This window comes from Myiozetetes cayanensis, unplaced genomic scaffold (assembly GCF_022539395.1).
Source record: "Myiozetetes cayanensis isolate MyiCay16 unplaced genomic scaffold, myiCay2020 scf22, whole genome shotgun sequence".
NCBI classification, from domain to species: Eukaryota; Metazoa; Chordata; class Aves; order Passeriformes; family Tyrannidae; genus Myiozetetes; species Myiozetetes cayanensis.
The window spans coordinates 6,575,706-6,590,679 of NW_026087434.1; the positions used below are offsets into that span (position 1 = coordinate 6,575,706).

Here is a 14,974-nt window from a genome sequence, read left to right on the forward strand (position 1 = left end):
AACACTGCCTGTGCTGTGACCCCCTGGTTTTGTCCACCAAAGCAGACCTCCTCCACCATCTCCTTGTCAGAGATGCTTGGAAAAATTCCCCTTTCTCTGGTCCTGTGTCACGGACTCTCATCCCTTCCCTTTGTCCTGGGAAATCACATCCCCACGCTGCTGGCTGCAAGTATCCCTGTGCCAAGAGCCTCACCCACACTGCAAGTCTGAGCATCCTGTACCATGTACTTCCCTGTGCTGCCAGCCATGAGCATCCCTCAACAACCATTCTGAACATCCTATACCATCAGCATCCCTGAGTATCCAGCCCTAAGCATCCCTGCACTGCCTGCTACAAGTACCCTGAATTCAGGGATGCTCTGTCTGGTCACTGCAGGAACACCATCCAGCTACCCTGGGTGATGGGAGGGAGACCAAGTGCTTTGGGCACACCAAACACATGCAAATACCCTCTCTGGAAAATGAAATCCATCTGGGGACTGTCACCACTAAGCCAATAAACCAGCTGGAGGAGCTAATCAGCTGCAATCCTGCAGAGCACCAACTGTCTCTGATGGTGGTGGCAGCCTCTGGAGATGGAGGCGGAGGTGGCACGAGGTGGCAGCTTCACCCAACCCGCCCTGTAACAGCCTGAGGTGGCCCTGCCTCAGCATACAGTGGATTCACCCCCGGATTCAGGACAGACTCACTGTCTTACCCAAAATCATGACCCAAGGAGGTGATGTCCATCCCTCTTCCGCAGGAATCCAGGAATCACCCTTCCCTGTTGCCTCTCCATCCACAGGCACGTCCGCTGTGGCCACCCACACCCGGCTCCTCCCGGCGCAGCCTCCCGGCAGACCGGCTGCTTCAGGAGCAGTTTCCCAATAGGTTCAGAGGAGATTCACCCACCTCGATAGGGAAGGAGTTCAGCCACAGAGATGTTAGGAAACTCAACCAGAGTTGCCCAGCAAGCTTGGAACAGAGGTTGGGTGAGAGCCAAGGGCTCCTGACCCTGGTGCCTGCCACAGCCACCAGCCCACACCCCAAATGCTGAGCCCAGTGCTGTGCCCAGCTCCCTGGGCAGGCAGGGGATCCCCTCATGGTTGTGGTGGGTGAATTTGGATGCCGAGGTGCTGCCACCTGGGATATTCTGGCTGAGCACCCATCCCTGTGCCCAAATGCCACAGGTGTCCAAATGCCAAGGGTCCTTTCCTGCCTGCAAATGGCCCGTGCTGGGTTTGAGGATCCCCAGTGTCCCTGTGGACAGGCTCCCCACCAACGCTGACAAACAGGTCCTCTGCCAAGCCAGGCACTGTGGGGTGGCTCCAACTGGGCCAAAGCCACTGGTTAACTGGGCAGGAATTAGGGAGGCAGATTCCCATCAACAGAGGGCAAACAGCAGTGATGGAAGAGCATGACACTGCAGGGAGCCCCTTATCTGTCCCTACACCAGCACCTGTCAACTCCTTGAGAATAATGGGTGTCTTATCCCTTGTGAACCTACCAAACCCTGGACTTTATGCTGCCCAGCCTATGTGAGGGCTGTCACACCAAGCCTGCTCCTATTTTCAGCAACCTGGGTCCACCTGGAATAACACCAGCAGGTGCAGTAACCTTCCAGGAGCTGAGCTCCCAGCAGCAACTCACAGCGTCCTGAAGGCAGGACACAGGGTCACTGTGCTCTGAGAATCCCTGCACCAAATGCTTGTTTCTAACCTCAGCAGAAGTCACCATTTACCCCTGGCTCGAGCCCCAGATCTTAGGGCTTACAGCCACAGAGATTCCAAGCTGTCTCTGTCACCAACTTGTCTCTGCTGATGGCACGTCTGAGTCTCCTCATCTGCGCATTCTCCTTCTAAGCTCTCCCATCCTGCAGTGTGTTCAGATGCAGTGGTGGATGATGGTGAAGGCAGCTGATGGCAAAGGCAGAGGAATTTGAGAGGTCACCTTCCCTTCTGGCCTGGGCTGCAGACCCACTACAGGCAAAGGGAAGGGTTTGGGGATATGGCAACAGGACCATGGAGTCAACTATCAGCCTTTTTCCTTCTTTGGGAAAGCTTGGAGCCTTTTCCCAGGAAAAATCCAACAGTTAAGTATTTTAAAGAGGTTGGCAGCAGGAGGGAGTTGAGACAGCACAGACATCGATCGCTTACCCCCAGACAGGCACCCTGAGACCCAGCCAGACCCTCAATTCCCCCCTGCTGCTTCCCTTCACAAGCAAAGCAGGAAAAAACAGGCAGTTTGTTCAAAGTGAAGGCTCCCAGAACAATGAAAGGAAAAGCAGAGTCGGAAACCCCATCCCCATCCACGCAGCTGGGAAGAAGGTGCAGCTCTCAGCTCTCACCCCCCAAGGTTTGAGGGCCACAGCGGGGATAAAGGGGCAAACACCAAAGGGGGAAAGAGCATCACAGGAGTCTTTTGGGGATGGATTCACCCCTTGCAAAAGCCAAACATGTGTTCCTGCTCTGAGTTTCAGGCACCCAGAACTATTTCAGCTGCATGGTGAGATGAACGGCACTTGCTCCCCTTCCCCACAAAAAATTTAGGGTTTTGCAGCAGTTGCCTACCCCAAAGTGATGCACCCCAGTCCAGCTCCCCTGGTAAGGGAGAACAGTAACACCCCTTCCCCACAAAACTGGAATTGCATCCCCCCAGCCCCATCCAGGATGGAAACAGCTGGGAAAGGCTTTGGGTGGGGGAGGCCGGGCGGCTCCTTCGGAGATACAAGGGCTCCTTTCCCAGCTGGCCGGGGAAGCGCGTTACCGGGAGGTGAAGTCACCGTCCCTGCTGGGACCTGGCCATTCCGCTCTCCAGGATATGAACTCAGAGGAGCTGTATTTGCCCAGGGAAGAGGTGGAGCCTTTTCCATTTCCCCCATCCTTCCGAAAGGACAGGACGCCTCCCGAGCGGGAAGAGATGGGCCGATAGCGGCGGGGGCCGGCGGCCAAGTGCGAGCACGGCCAGCACCCACCGTGCATCACCGGGCACACCACGGGGCCAGGAGCCACCCCTGGGCCGTGGGACCAGCTGAGCATCTGCCCCAGCACCAACAATGCACCTTAGCTCCCATCCAGCTGGTTCCATACCGGTTCCATACTGGTTCCAGCTGGTTCCCTGGAAGCCAAGGAAGGGGCTGTGGTGCTCTGGTGCTCCCTGGATATCCAGGCCAAGGGGCTGAACCTACAGACACCCTCTGTGTTCTCATTAATGCGACACTGAGCAAATAGTGCATTAAAATAATCTGTGGTGGACGTGCTGCAGATTGACGAGGGTAGAAATGACACAAAAGGGACTTAGAGAGATTAGGAGAGCAAACCCAGGCAGATTCAACCTGGGGAAAAATGCAGATTGCAGCATCTGGGGAAAAATAATCCAACTGGCAGAAGGTCAATGGGAGGAAGAAAGAGGGGAAGCAGGATGTGGGGGGACGGTGAGAGCAGTGTGAGTGCGGGCACGGAGGGAGCTGCTGGTGGGGAAAACAACCTCGGCAGCCCTGCACGGGGGGATGCCACTTCTCAGGGTACCCTCTTCCATCACGTACCCAGGGCTGTGAACATGACAGAGGCTCACAGGGGGCATGAGAGGTGAGTGACAGGAGCCAGCAGTGAAGGGCAGGCCTTGCACGGGAAGACTAGGGCAGGTCAGTGAAGTCTGGATTAGCTGAGCAACAGTTAATTAGGGAGGGCGGGCAGGGACGCAGCAACCCACCTACACCTGGAGGGGTTTGACGCTCAAGAGGAGCACGTAGCTTTTCATTTCATGGTTCTAACAATGAACCCCAGATAAAAATGAGAGCAGCCAACAGTGGCCAGCAAAAACCTGGGGGCTCAAGGGAGTAAAATGAGGATCCAGGCCCTACACTGTGCTTGGAGGGTTGCAGCAATCATGCAGCTCCTAGGGGAAGCAGGGCAAGGCTTGAGGTTGGAGGACCAGGCTGCCACAGCCCCATGGCACTCCATCCCCACCAGTGCCAGCCTGGCACCTGCACATGGCAGCTTGGCATCCAGGAGCTGCTCCAGCCGGTGGAGCCAGTACTCAAAGCACACAAGGATGCGGAGGCTGGAAATCCTGTGACATCCTCCCTTTTTGGCCCCAGGGAAGCTGCCGTGCACCTGGAGCAGGCGCTGCCAGGGCGGACGGAGCAGCTGTCCCCACCCTGGCTGCGCTAATCTGGGCAAGGCACACACAGGATGGGAGGGGAGGCACCGGGAGGTCACCCAGAAGGTCGATGGTTCAAGTGCTGTCACTCCTTCCCCAGGCCCTGACAGCCGGGACCTGAATTTTCCCCTAAGTCCCCCCCCACCAGCCCGTAGGCAATCAGCCGTCGGTGGCCCAGGACTAACCTCAGACGGCTGCTGGCGGCCCGAGCTTGGAGTCACATGTGGTTAAAAATACCTTGCGGATGCCTTTCCTCAACTCTGACCCCAGGAGCCGGTGCTGCCGCCAGTCCTGCTTGGGGACGTGCCGGAGGGGTCCCCTGGGATGGTCACAGCCCAGTCTGTGCAGGGACAGGACAGATGCTGCCTGGGGACTGTGTTTTCCTCCCTAGGAACAAGGATTTCCATTCCTGTGGGGGTTCCTGCCTATACCCTCTATTGCCAAGCCAAAACGAGAGGCTCTTGGCTTCCTATGGCTTCCTACTGTTGTGGCAGTGAAGGATTTGCCTGGGACCCTGGTCTACAGCAGGATTCCATATGCAGGGGACAGGAGAGGGACACGACAGCTGCATCACCAGGATGCCCTGCACCACCCTGTGTGTCCCCACGTGGAAGCAGCAATCACTTAGTGGCCAGTGACCAGTCTATGTCCTGGGAGAGGCATCACCCCATCCCTGTGCTGGAAGCAGGAACCCACCCCAGGACTCCGCACCCACCCTGCCAACCCCATGGGGCCCTCAGCGACTGTGGAGCTATTCTGGGCACTGCGTTCCTGACCCCCTCCCCTCGTCCCAGCTGCTCCGGGGCCATCAGGGAGGGCAGCGAGTTCCTCCCATTGCCCAGCCCGGACGCCGGAGCCGGGCAGCAGCTGCTTGGGGACCAGCTGGGGACAAAGGCTACACGGAGCAGTCCCATCCCCCCACGTACCTTGGGAAGGACAGGGTCTGATTTACAGCAAGGTCAAAAGCATCAGAATGCAATTGCAATAGATGAGGGGAGCTGGATCAGAGGACCACGAGTCCATGGGCTGAGCTCTGGTTGGCACAGCAGCTTCCCATGTGAGGACGGGGAAGAGGGTTGGGGGCTGCACATCAGCACCTCCCAGCTGTCAAAGAACGGGCCCACCTAAGCGCCAGAGGTAAACTGAGGCAGGAGCAACACCCATGGCCCCTTGTCAAACCAAGGGAGTGCCCAGCTTCCCGTAGGGACCCTGCTGCCTGCATGGACCCCGCTGCCAGGTCAGCCCCCTCCATCCCACTCCAGCCTGGGTGCTCCCCACACCCCGGCCCAAAGGAGTGGTGGTGGGACACAAGCCAAGGCCTGCCCGCTCCCTGGACCCCTGCCGGCAACACGATCTGTTTACGCCTTCCCAGCACGGCGGGTGCGTGTCGGGAACGGCCCCGGCAAGCCCGAGTTGGCGGCGGAGGCAGGACGTGGGAGCCGAGCACAGAAACCCCCACCTGCCGCCTAGCAGCATCCTGGGGGGTGGTGGGGAGAGAGTGGGAGGAGCACAGGGAGAGAAGAGACCCTCCAACCTCCCTCAAGCTCCTTCTCGTAGGAAAAGGCACCTCTTCTTGCACTGTGCCAGCCCTCCTGTGGCATCCCGTGCCTCCCAGCCTGGCCAGGGGATCACAGTGGGTTGCCTCATCCCCAGACCCTGCCAGCAACAGGCTTTCTGAGCCATGCCAATCCTCCTGGGAAAGCACTGGGAGAGCGAACTGCAGGCATTCGGAGCAGGCTGCAGTGGAACAGAGCAGAGCCATGACTTTGGGGGGCTCAGAGCTCGACACTCTCACATCCACAGCAGGTTTGGGGTGGAAGGAAGAGAGAAACAGCTCCAGGATGTCCATGTGCTGCTAAATATAACCAGTGGGACAGATGCTTCAAGACAGGGAGTTGCCTGTGTCCCAGCACGGCTAGGAGGAAGCTGAGGGCTCCCCCAAGGCTTGAGCAGCTCTTGGGGCTGGAACACGGAGCATGGTAAGAAGCAGCTCCTCAGCCTGTGCAGCAGCCTCCTTCCCTGCAAGGAGGAGCGTTCCCCTTCTTTTTAAGCCAGCAGGATTAGTGGGTGCTCACTCAGGGAAGCAAGGAGAGTTCACACAGCCCTTCCCACCTGTGTCAGCCCAACAAAACCAAACCAGAGCTGTTTCAGGCCAGCCAGAGTGCAGCACAAAGCAATTCCTGGTCCATGGCTGTGCTGGTCCCACACTGCCAGCCAGGCTTGCCATGTACCTGTGTCCCCTGTGTAGGCAATGATTAGCCACCAGGGAGGACTCTGGCCCCTTTTGGAGGCCACTCTGGCCCCTTTTGGAGGTCACTCTGGTCCCTTTTGGAGGCCAGAGGCAAACGGTGCTCACGTGACCTCGCCATGGCAGGGACACATCCCAGGTCCTTGAGGGGCCACACAAGCCGTGAGCTGGGTGTCCTGCTCAAGGAGAGAGGACACCCACGGGAGGGGGCTTCCAATCCAGTCTCCATATTGCTATTTCCACCCAGTTCACCTCCAGCTGGAAAACCCCCTTCAGGCTTATCCACACCTGTCCTGGCAAAGAAACAAGGCGAGGCCTCACAACGGGCTGTTCAAGGGTGAGAGCGAGAGCCGGTAGCCCCCGGGATCGATGCTCCAAGGGGGCTGGAGGCACCCGCAAAGCGGGTGGGAGAGCCCGAGCCAGCCTCGCCACCAAGGACACCTCTGCCAAGCACGCGATGCCCTCGCCACACTCGCCAACTCCCTTCCCACGCAGACAGGGTGCCTTACACAACCAGCCGTGCCCGCGGCCGCTGTTACGAAACCCTGGGAGTTTTCCCCCCTCACGGCACAAGCCGCCCACCGGGGTCGGCCAAAACCAGCTGCAGCTCTGGGGATGGCACCGGGGGAAGGCCAGGACAGGGGTCCGGGCACGGCGGCAGCGCCGGGGGCCACGTGCTCCCTGCGCAGCCTTGGCTGGGGCCGGCGGGGGAGCGGCGCTGGCAGCACTTGGCGGAAGCGCAGCCGGACGTGTTGCACCAGGTCTGGGATGCTGCGGGAGCCGCATACCTGCCCCGCGCGCAGGTTTTCCCTGCTCCCTTATCTCGCCATCGGAGCCGTGCTCAGCTGCAGCTCCGGCCTTTCTTCCCGGGCTGCAAACGGCTCGGGGTGGCTGCGCACCTACCCCAGGCGGCATCCCGCAGGAGCAAGGGATGGGCCAGAGTATCCAGCCCTTCCCTGGGAGGGTAAAGATCGTCCCGACAGAGCCATTTCCAAGCAGTTTGGGCATCTCCAGACAGGTCTGTGACTCACCAGGACACCTTGGCAAGGCTCGGGTGATATTACAGCCCGAAGGTTCAAACAAATCCCTCCCTCTCCATCCCAGGTATGATTTTTTTAGGGAAGCCGGGATGGGATTTAGGGGGAGTCGGACTGCTCGCAGCTCCTCCCCACCCTCTCGCTTGCTAGAGCAGCCAGAAAAAGAAAAAAAGAAAAAAAAAAAGGTAGTTTATTGTTATTTAGTTTCTTGCCCCTTTCATACTCCTTTGCCGGAGTTTTTGCCAGCGGCGGGCCCCGGGTCTGGCGGGGATCCAGGACAGCCGAGGCGCTTTTAAAAACAAAGCAGGGCGCGTGCATGCACACACACACGCACGGCATCCAACCCCTCTTTTAACTCTTGCCGGAGCGATGCCGGGTGCAAGATGGTTTCCGGCTGGAAACCATCTTACACGTGGGATCCTGTCCATCGCCACTGGGATCCAATAACTCACCTCCCACCTTCCCAGGAAAACCTCCCAGCAGCACTGGGATCCTGATGGAGGGGTGGCAGGAGTGATGTCAGTGATGCTGTCGTGGTCTGCCAGCTCCCTCCTGCAACCAGCCCCAGTCAGAGGATGGGATGCTTGTGCTGGCAGTGTCCTTGCCATGTCCTCTTCTCTCCAGCCCTTGGGAGCAACCGTCCCGGTTACAGCGCCCGTGTGCTGCTGGCAGCCGGGCACACGGTGTCCCAGGACTCGGGGCTGCCCTCCCTGTCTGCCTTCGAGCTGTCGTCATCTGAATTGTCCTGTGTTTCTGGGTCAGACAGCCAAAACGGCCTCTGCAGCCCTTGAGAAGGAAGAGCTGAGCCCCCTGATCTGGGCTGAGTCACCAGGAAGTGCCCAAGGGATGGAAATTCCCCTCCTGCCCCAAATCTCAGCCTCCCACATGCAACACTGGGGATGGCTGCCAGCCTGGCTCCATCCACGGCCTTGAGGGACCTCCACATTCCCTGGAGAGACCAGCAAGTCCCTGGGATAGCCCACTGTTGTGTGGCCATCCCCAAAGGAGCGCAGCATGGGCTGGAGCAGGCTCAACAGTCCCCGCACTCATTCCCTTCCCCATATTTAGCCTGGTTTTCCTCCTACTCTTTTACCAAGCCAGAAAAAACGCAGCTGCAGGTGGCCCAGGCTGACAGCAAGGAGACACAGGCTGCTCTGGCAATGGGTTTTCAAAGGCTGGGGACAGAACTACAGACCTGGGACAGAAGGAGATGTGGACCCGTGAACACAAGAAAACGGGGTGCAGACGGACATGGGGCCTGCTGATGTCCAGCACGGGCTCCTCCATCTCCCTGTGTGACACTGTTTGCTCGTGCCTTATCTCCTGCACTCGGCACAGTGACGCTTTCCCCGGCTCTGGGCACACCGGTGGCAGCCGGGCCCCTTTTTTCAAACACAACACCCGTCAGAGCCCAGCTCTGAAAACCAACCACCCATTCGCCCCTCCCGCTGCCCACGTGGGCCTTTTCCTTCACAGGCAGAGAGGTGGGAAAACCAGGATGTGGATGGGAAAACCCACCGAGCAAATGCCAGGCTACCAGAGGAGATCCCCATTCCATGGAGGCCGGGAGCCACAGGAGGAGGAAGAAAGGATGGACCCCCCCGTGCCTTCCAGCTGCAGCCCCACCAGCATCCAGCCCCGCTGCCGCCACACTCGCCGGAGCCTTTGAAGCCTCTTTTCTCCCGCTCCCACCGCCCACCCACCCCAGGCTGGCTCAGGAGCAGGTTTCAGCACGCTGTGGGGTGGTGGGGTCTCCGGCACGGGGCTGCCGCCAGCCGGGCTCCCCGGGCACGGCCTCGCCCCGCTCCTGGCTCGGTGTCGGCGGAAGAGGGAGTTTTGCCCGTTTCGGCAGAGTTTCTCGGCGTCTCTCCGCAGGCGTGCCCACAGCCTTTCCAAGCCGGCATGCGGCTGCGGAGCCGGTCCAGCCCGTCAGACCTACAGCGTGCGGGGGGGAGGACACAGTCAAGGACGCTTGGGAACTCGTCCTCGAAACCTGGGCTTCAAGGGCCGGGGCCAGGGCTGCACTTGTGCTCAGTGGCAGAGCTGGGTCCGGCCATCTGCGCTGCCCAGGGCAGGACCAGAGCGGGCAGGGTGCCCAGACATCCCTGCACCACTGCCAGCAGGGAAAGCCATCGGGTGTAACAGAGCCTGAAACGATAAGGATCCTGCCCAAGGCCAGTCCTGGCTCTGCCCTGCAGCCAGACCACATAAAGCAGCTGGGCTTGGGACAAACCTCCTCCGGGAGCAGCAGTGAAGAGGATGGTACTCCTCAGAGAGAGGGATGGCATGCTGGGTTTGCTGGCTGGCACAATAGCACATCCAACATCATTACAAAAAAAACCCCAAACTGCAAAAAGGAGCAGCTTCTTCCCCAAACAACTGTGGACCTGCTGCCACTGGGAGAAGCTGAAAACCCAGTAGGACACGAAGGGAGGGCGGGTGTTCCTGCAGAGAACAGGGACACAGAGCGCCGGTGGCAAAGGCTAACAAATCACAGGAGAGATATTAAACCTCACGCTTTGAGGCTTAAGCTGATACAGCTACTAGGGATTAGGAGGAAATTCAAGGGTGAGAGTGAGTTATCCCACATCTGCCTGCTGCAGTCTCGCAGCACGCGGAGTAGCATCATCCCTCTCCTGCCAAACTGGACGGGTGACAGCAGCAGCTGAGGGCTGGCATCACTCTTAGGAAGACCTTAGTGTGCTTTGTGCCACTGGGACACAGCAATGAGAGGTTCCAACCCAGGCGTGGAGATAAAGCCAAGATCCCCCACAAGCTTTTCTAGCATTTAGCAACTTGCTAGGTCACAGCCCAGACACAGCCATGTCCCAGGAGCCCACCCCACTCCTTGATATATCTAAAGTTCTGGAAAGCCCCAACAAAACCAGTGAAATGGGGCAAGTCACTGGTGAAATGGGCAAGATGGTTGGCTGAACTCCAGCAGAGCTTCACTGCCTGTCCCTGAGAGTTTAACACCAGTTTGCTCAGCTGCTGCCCTCTCTTTGCACTTCGCACACGTTTAAACAAAAACCTTCACCACTCCCTCGAGGAAGGCAAACAGGGAATCCAGCTCCCAACGCCTTCCATGGCTCCTCCAGCCCCCGGCTATCACAGAGGCATCACACACCCCCCCTTCCCAACATCACCCTGGCATCCCCTCTACCCCTGCTCCTTAGTCCTGCATGTCCAGGGATGGGGACACGCAAACCTTGCCAGGCACCGTCCAACTCCAGGAGCAGTCAACCCTTTCCCAGGATGGGATTCCCGGTCGGGGGAGCTCTGCCTCTTGCCTCCCCGGGGAGCCCCAGCCCCTTTGGTGCTGCTCAGCCGCCCTGGCCGGGCCAACTGGTGCATTGTTGGCGAGGGCGGCAGCCCGGGGACGTGATTGATCGCCGGGGAGAGAGGCCAAAGCCGTGACGGGTCGTTTAACAATTTCAATTAAACTCTGCAGCGCTCCGACGCGGAGGGGAGGGGAGAGGGAGAAGGAAAATAAAAAGCGGGATGTTTCCATTGCCAGGGAACCTCAGCAAGGCACGGCTGGCCCGGCAGGAGCAGCCCGGCTCTCCTCTCCCAGGGGAGACCCCCTCCCCGGCTACAGAAGTGACCACGGCATCGCCCGGGCGTCCCCTTCCCGCAGGCAGGACAGCTGCCCTCGCCCGCCCTTCCCCTCCCGCCCCGGCCCCCAAAACCTTCTCCATGCCCACCCCACCACCTTACAATAATAGGTGCTGTGACCCACTTGTGCGGCGGCGCTTGCGCGGGGAGGAGGCTGCGCTCGGAGAATATTAAACAACGTGTCCCCGAAGTTCCCGCAGCCGGGACTGGCGCTTGGGTTTTGCTTACGTGCGGTGACTTTTTTAGGCACAGGAAGCCCCAGAGGGCTGATCACAGCGATCGAGCTCCCAATCCACTGAGACAGCAGAAGGACTCTTAGAGGGATTTAAAAAAAAAAAATAACGAAAAATAAAAAATTCAGCATCTCAGCCTGTCATATGGAAAAGGCGCTGTAACGAGAGGCAAAGCCAGCAAGCGCTCGGCTCACATGGCATCGGCGAGAGGAGGGAGAGGGAACTGTAAGGTATGGGGAGCAGTGATGCCCTTCATGCAGGGGACGAGCCCCCAGGACCAGGCAAACCCCCCGGATCAGGCAAGCCCCCACAGCGGATCGAGCGCAGGAGCCGCACCGAGGGCTTGCAGCAGTGGCCCTGCAGGGGTCTGGGCTTTACACCCCCTCCTTTTAAAGGCGTAAAATGAAAATAAGCCGAGGGAGCTGCTGACGCCGCTGCAGCGGGGGAGTTAAACACACATGTTCACGTGGGTGCCCCACGGCTGGAGGGAGGGGAAGGCGCCAGAGAGAAAACAGACGGGGTTGAACTGGGAGAGAGTTACTGGAGGGAACGGGAGGAAACCAGTGTATAACTTCACCCCTCCGGGGGTGCAGGAGGAGGAGAGCCAGGGGCACCCCAGCCTGCCCACACCGCCCAGCCGTGGCACATCAGCTCAGGAAAACGGGGCTGCCGTCAGCCAGCAGGACGCTCAGGTCCTGACGTTATTTATTGCCTTGGGGGTGTCCTTCAACCCACCCCCGTGGGCAAACCGCTCTTGCTCAGCTCAGGGACCCTGTATACACACAGTACAGCTGCAAGCGGAGGCAACAACACCCAGTCCCTTCACCCAGGGAGGGGTCACCAGGGAGGCACCCCCTGTTCTGGGGAGGAGGTGCCTCACAGCCCTCCTGAAGACCCAAGAGTCGGGATTTTCTAAGTTCCTGCCTCAGTCGCAGCTTTCCAGTAGCTGACCCAGGGGAGCTGATCCCCTCCTCACGTTTATAATCCTCAGCCTAGCTCGCCTTTCTCAGTGCCAGCCTCTCTGCTCTGAGCTGCTCCTAAGGAGACTTAAAGCTGCTTCTCCCTCCTCAGGACAGCTTTCCCACACACACCCACAAGACCCCCCACGATGAGCAGCCCTGGCAGGGGGTTCCACACTCCCATAGCCTGGCCAGGCACTGTACACCTTCCCCCAGCCACACACTACACCAAGAGCCCTTTTATTTACTTTTCCCAATTTCCTTCTCTTGGTATGTCAGGAGAAGTGACCAGGAGCTCAGCTCTCTACATGGGCACCGTGGCACTGGCCATGATCTTCTCCTCCACCTTTCCACCCTCCCCATCTCCTCCAGATGCCACGTGGCGCCTGCAGGACCCCGCTGCCCTTGGGGACCCCTCCAGACCCGCTGTTCGCTCTGAGCTGTGCTTGCCGTTGACCTTTCTGAGAGCACATGCAAGAAAACAGCCCTGCTGAAGGGTTAAACATTACCAGACTGAAATTCAAGGCTTGACGATTGGTTCCAGTCGACTGGCTGGGATGATAATTTTTCACAAGATAAATACGGCCGAGAGTGAGCAGCAACCGCTAAAGACCCTTTGTAGCAGCGTCCCCCCGCAACCGGTTCGCTTCCCTCTGCCACGGCTGTTTCCCTCAGCCCGTCCCTGCTCAGTGGCCCATGGCCCCGAGCCCGAGGGGAACCCCAGCTCAGCTGTAGGATCGCTTACAGCCTGGTCATTCATCCACACGGGCTGTGCTTGCGCTCCCGCCTCCAGCCGCGGCATAACCCATGTGCGGGGTTCAGAGCCAGCACTTGCACCCCAGCTTGGATGGCACCGAGCCCACAGCAGGGACTTGCACCCCGGGACAGGCAGCAGTGCCCAGCTAAGGGGAGGGAGCCCACAGCTCTGCACCCAGGTACTCACTGCTCTTGGACGCCTTGATCTTGGCCACCAGTTTCTGCACGCTGGGTACGTCCCCATTCTTCACGGCCTGGATCAGCTCCTGCTCGCGCCCCATCGCAGACAGGTGGGAGCGGCAGCAACGCAGAAGGCAGAGACCCTCAGATCCCAGAGGTTTATGAAGCCATGGGAATAAGCCCCCAGTTCCTCAGAACACACTTCGATGAAAGACGAAATCCAGAAAGAAAGATGCTTTACAATCCCACAGGGCATAAAAACCAGAAGAAAGAAGTCTTTCTGTTAAGAGCAGAAGTCTCTTTCTGCGTCGGGAGGAGCAGGACCCGGATGGGGTTTGGTTGGAGAACATGCGATCAATTAAAACAAAAAATACTTCAGTGCTTGGGGCTGGGCTCCCAGCAGCAACAGGGCTCTGTGAGACAAAGCCAGGCAGCTCGGGGCAGGGTGTCCGGTGCAGTCGGCATCGGGATGCCCTCGGCCTCCCACAGCACTCCGGGAGCCAGAGGTGTCGTGCTTTGCTCCCCTCACCAGGCTCTGCTGCGGCTGATGAGTCCCTAATTCTTCCCAAAGGGATTACGGGCTCGTTGCCATCTGGAAGTTATAGATCCTCCCTCTCTGGTGCTCATTAGCCCCTTCGTTTCAGCATTCCTCTTGGTGACGGCACTGCAGGCACGCTGGGGAGCCCCGTGCGCGGCCGAGCCCCGGCGCGGCAGCCCGGGACCTGCAGAGGGAAGATCAGAGTCAGCCCTCAAAGGCCATTTACCTCCCGGCTCCGTCGCGACAGCTCTTGTATCCGTGCCGAAGAACGAATATTTTGACTATATTTAGTCCTGGAGGGACTTGGCTCATCCTTATGTTAAGCGGAGAAGGAAGAACCTGCAGAGGAAACCTCCTGAGGGTGCTGCCCTGGGAGCAGGACAGGGACACAGCTCCTTCCCTGTCCCCCTGGGGCCACACACACCATCTCCTCCCTCAAGACAGCACACAGGGCTTAGGGTACAGAACATCTCCCCCTCTCCTTTCCCAGTGGCAGCACCTAAGGGATGGAGCAGGGGAGGCTTAGCCAAAGTCCTCTGCAGCCCATGGGAGTGGGTCAGCCTGTCTCATGTTCTCCTCCTGTGTGAGGATAAACCCTTACCCTCCAAATTTACCTGTAAAGCCCTGGGACCCAAGGCACTCTTGTCCCAGTTCAGGAGCTCTCTCTGGCCTCGGTGAAGAGCTGAGTGTAATTCAGCAGCACAACTGTGCTCAGGAGGACAGGATCAAGTCCCTGTCCTGGCCAGCCAGGGTATCCTGGAGAGGACACAGGGTCCTGCAGCAGCAGTTCACACGTCCCAACCTGCGCTCCCACTCTGTGCCTGGGCTGCCCAAACTGGGTGGCAAGAAAATCCCTCCTGGTTCAGGGCCATGCATCTGGCAGACTGCTCCGACTCTGGGGAGGAGCGTGCGTGCAGGAGAGCAGGGAGCACACGCCATGCCAGCTGCAAGGCCATCTCCAGATCACCCCACAACTCCCCCTGTGCCAACCCAGGACGGGTTGGAACCAGCTCTGGTTCTTCCAGCCATGGCTCAGTGCCGTCTCCGTCTCCCTTCCCAGAGCGCTCGCCCTCAGCCTTTTACATAATAGAGGGTGTCGCTTCCTCTGAGCAATCGAGGTCACTGTTTTGAGGATGGAGATCACAGGGGAGAGAAGGCAACAGCGGGGAGAGGGGTCCTGTCGGGGTGGGGGCAAAACCAGAAGGGGCATCCCGTGGCACCAGCCCACCCACAGTACAGCTGGACGCTGCAGCTGCCCACAAACACAG

General features: G+C 59.0%; 1 protein-coding gene across 4 annotated transcripts in view; it reads right to left on the reverse strand.

The window, feature by feature from the left end:
* Positions 1-14,766, reverse strand: part of CASKIN2 (CASK interacting protein 2) — a 31,988-nt gene extending 17,222 nt beyond the window's left edge. For all 4 annotated transcript variants that reach the window (XM_050319172.1, XM_050319174.1, XM_050319173.1 and 1 more), the window contains exons 1-2: positions 14,321-14,766; positions 13,176-14,045 (exon numbers count right to left, since the gene is read on the reverse strand). In XM_050319172.1, coding sequence (XP_050175129.1) covers positions 13,176-13,269 — 94 coding nt within the window. In that variant the 5' untranslated portion in view covers positions 13,270-14,045; positions 14,321-14,766. The remainder of the gene's footprint in view (positions 1-13,175; positions 14,046-14,320) is intronic.
* Between the last annotated feature and the right edge of the window lie 208 nt (positions 14,767-14,974).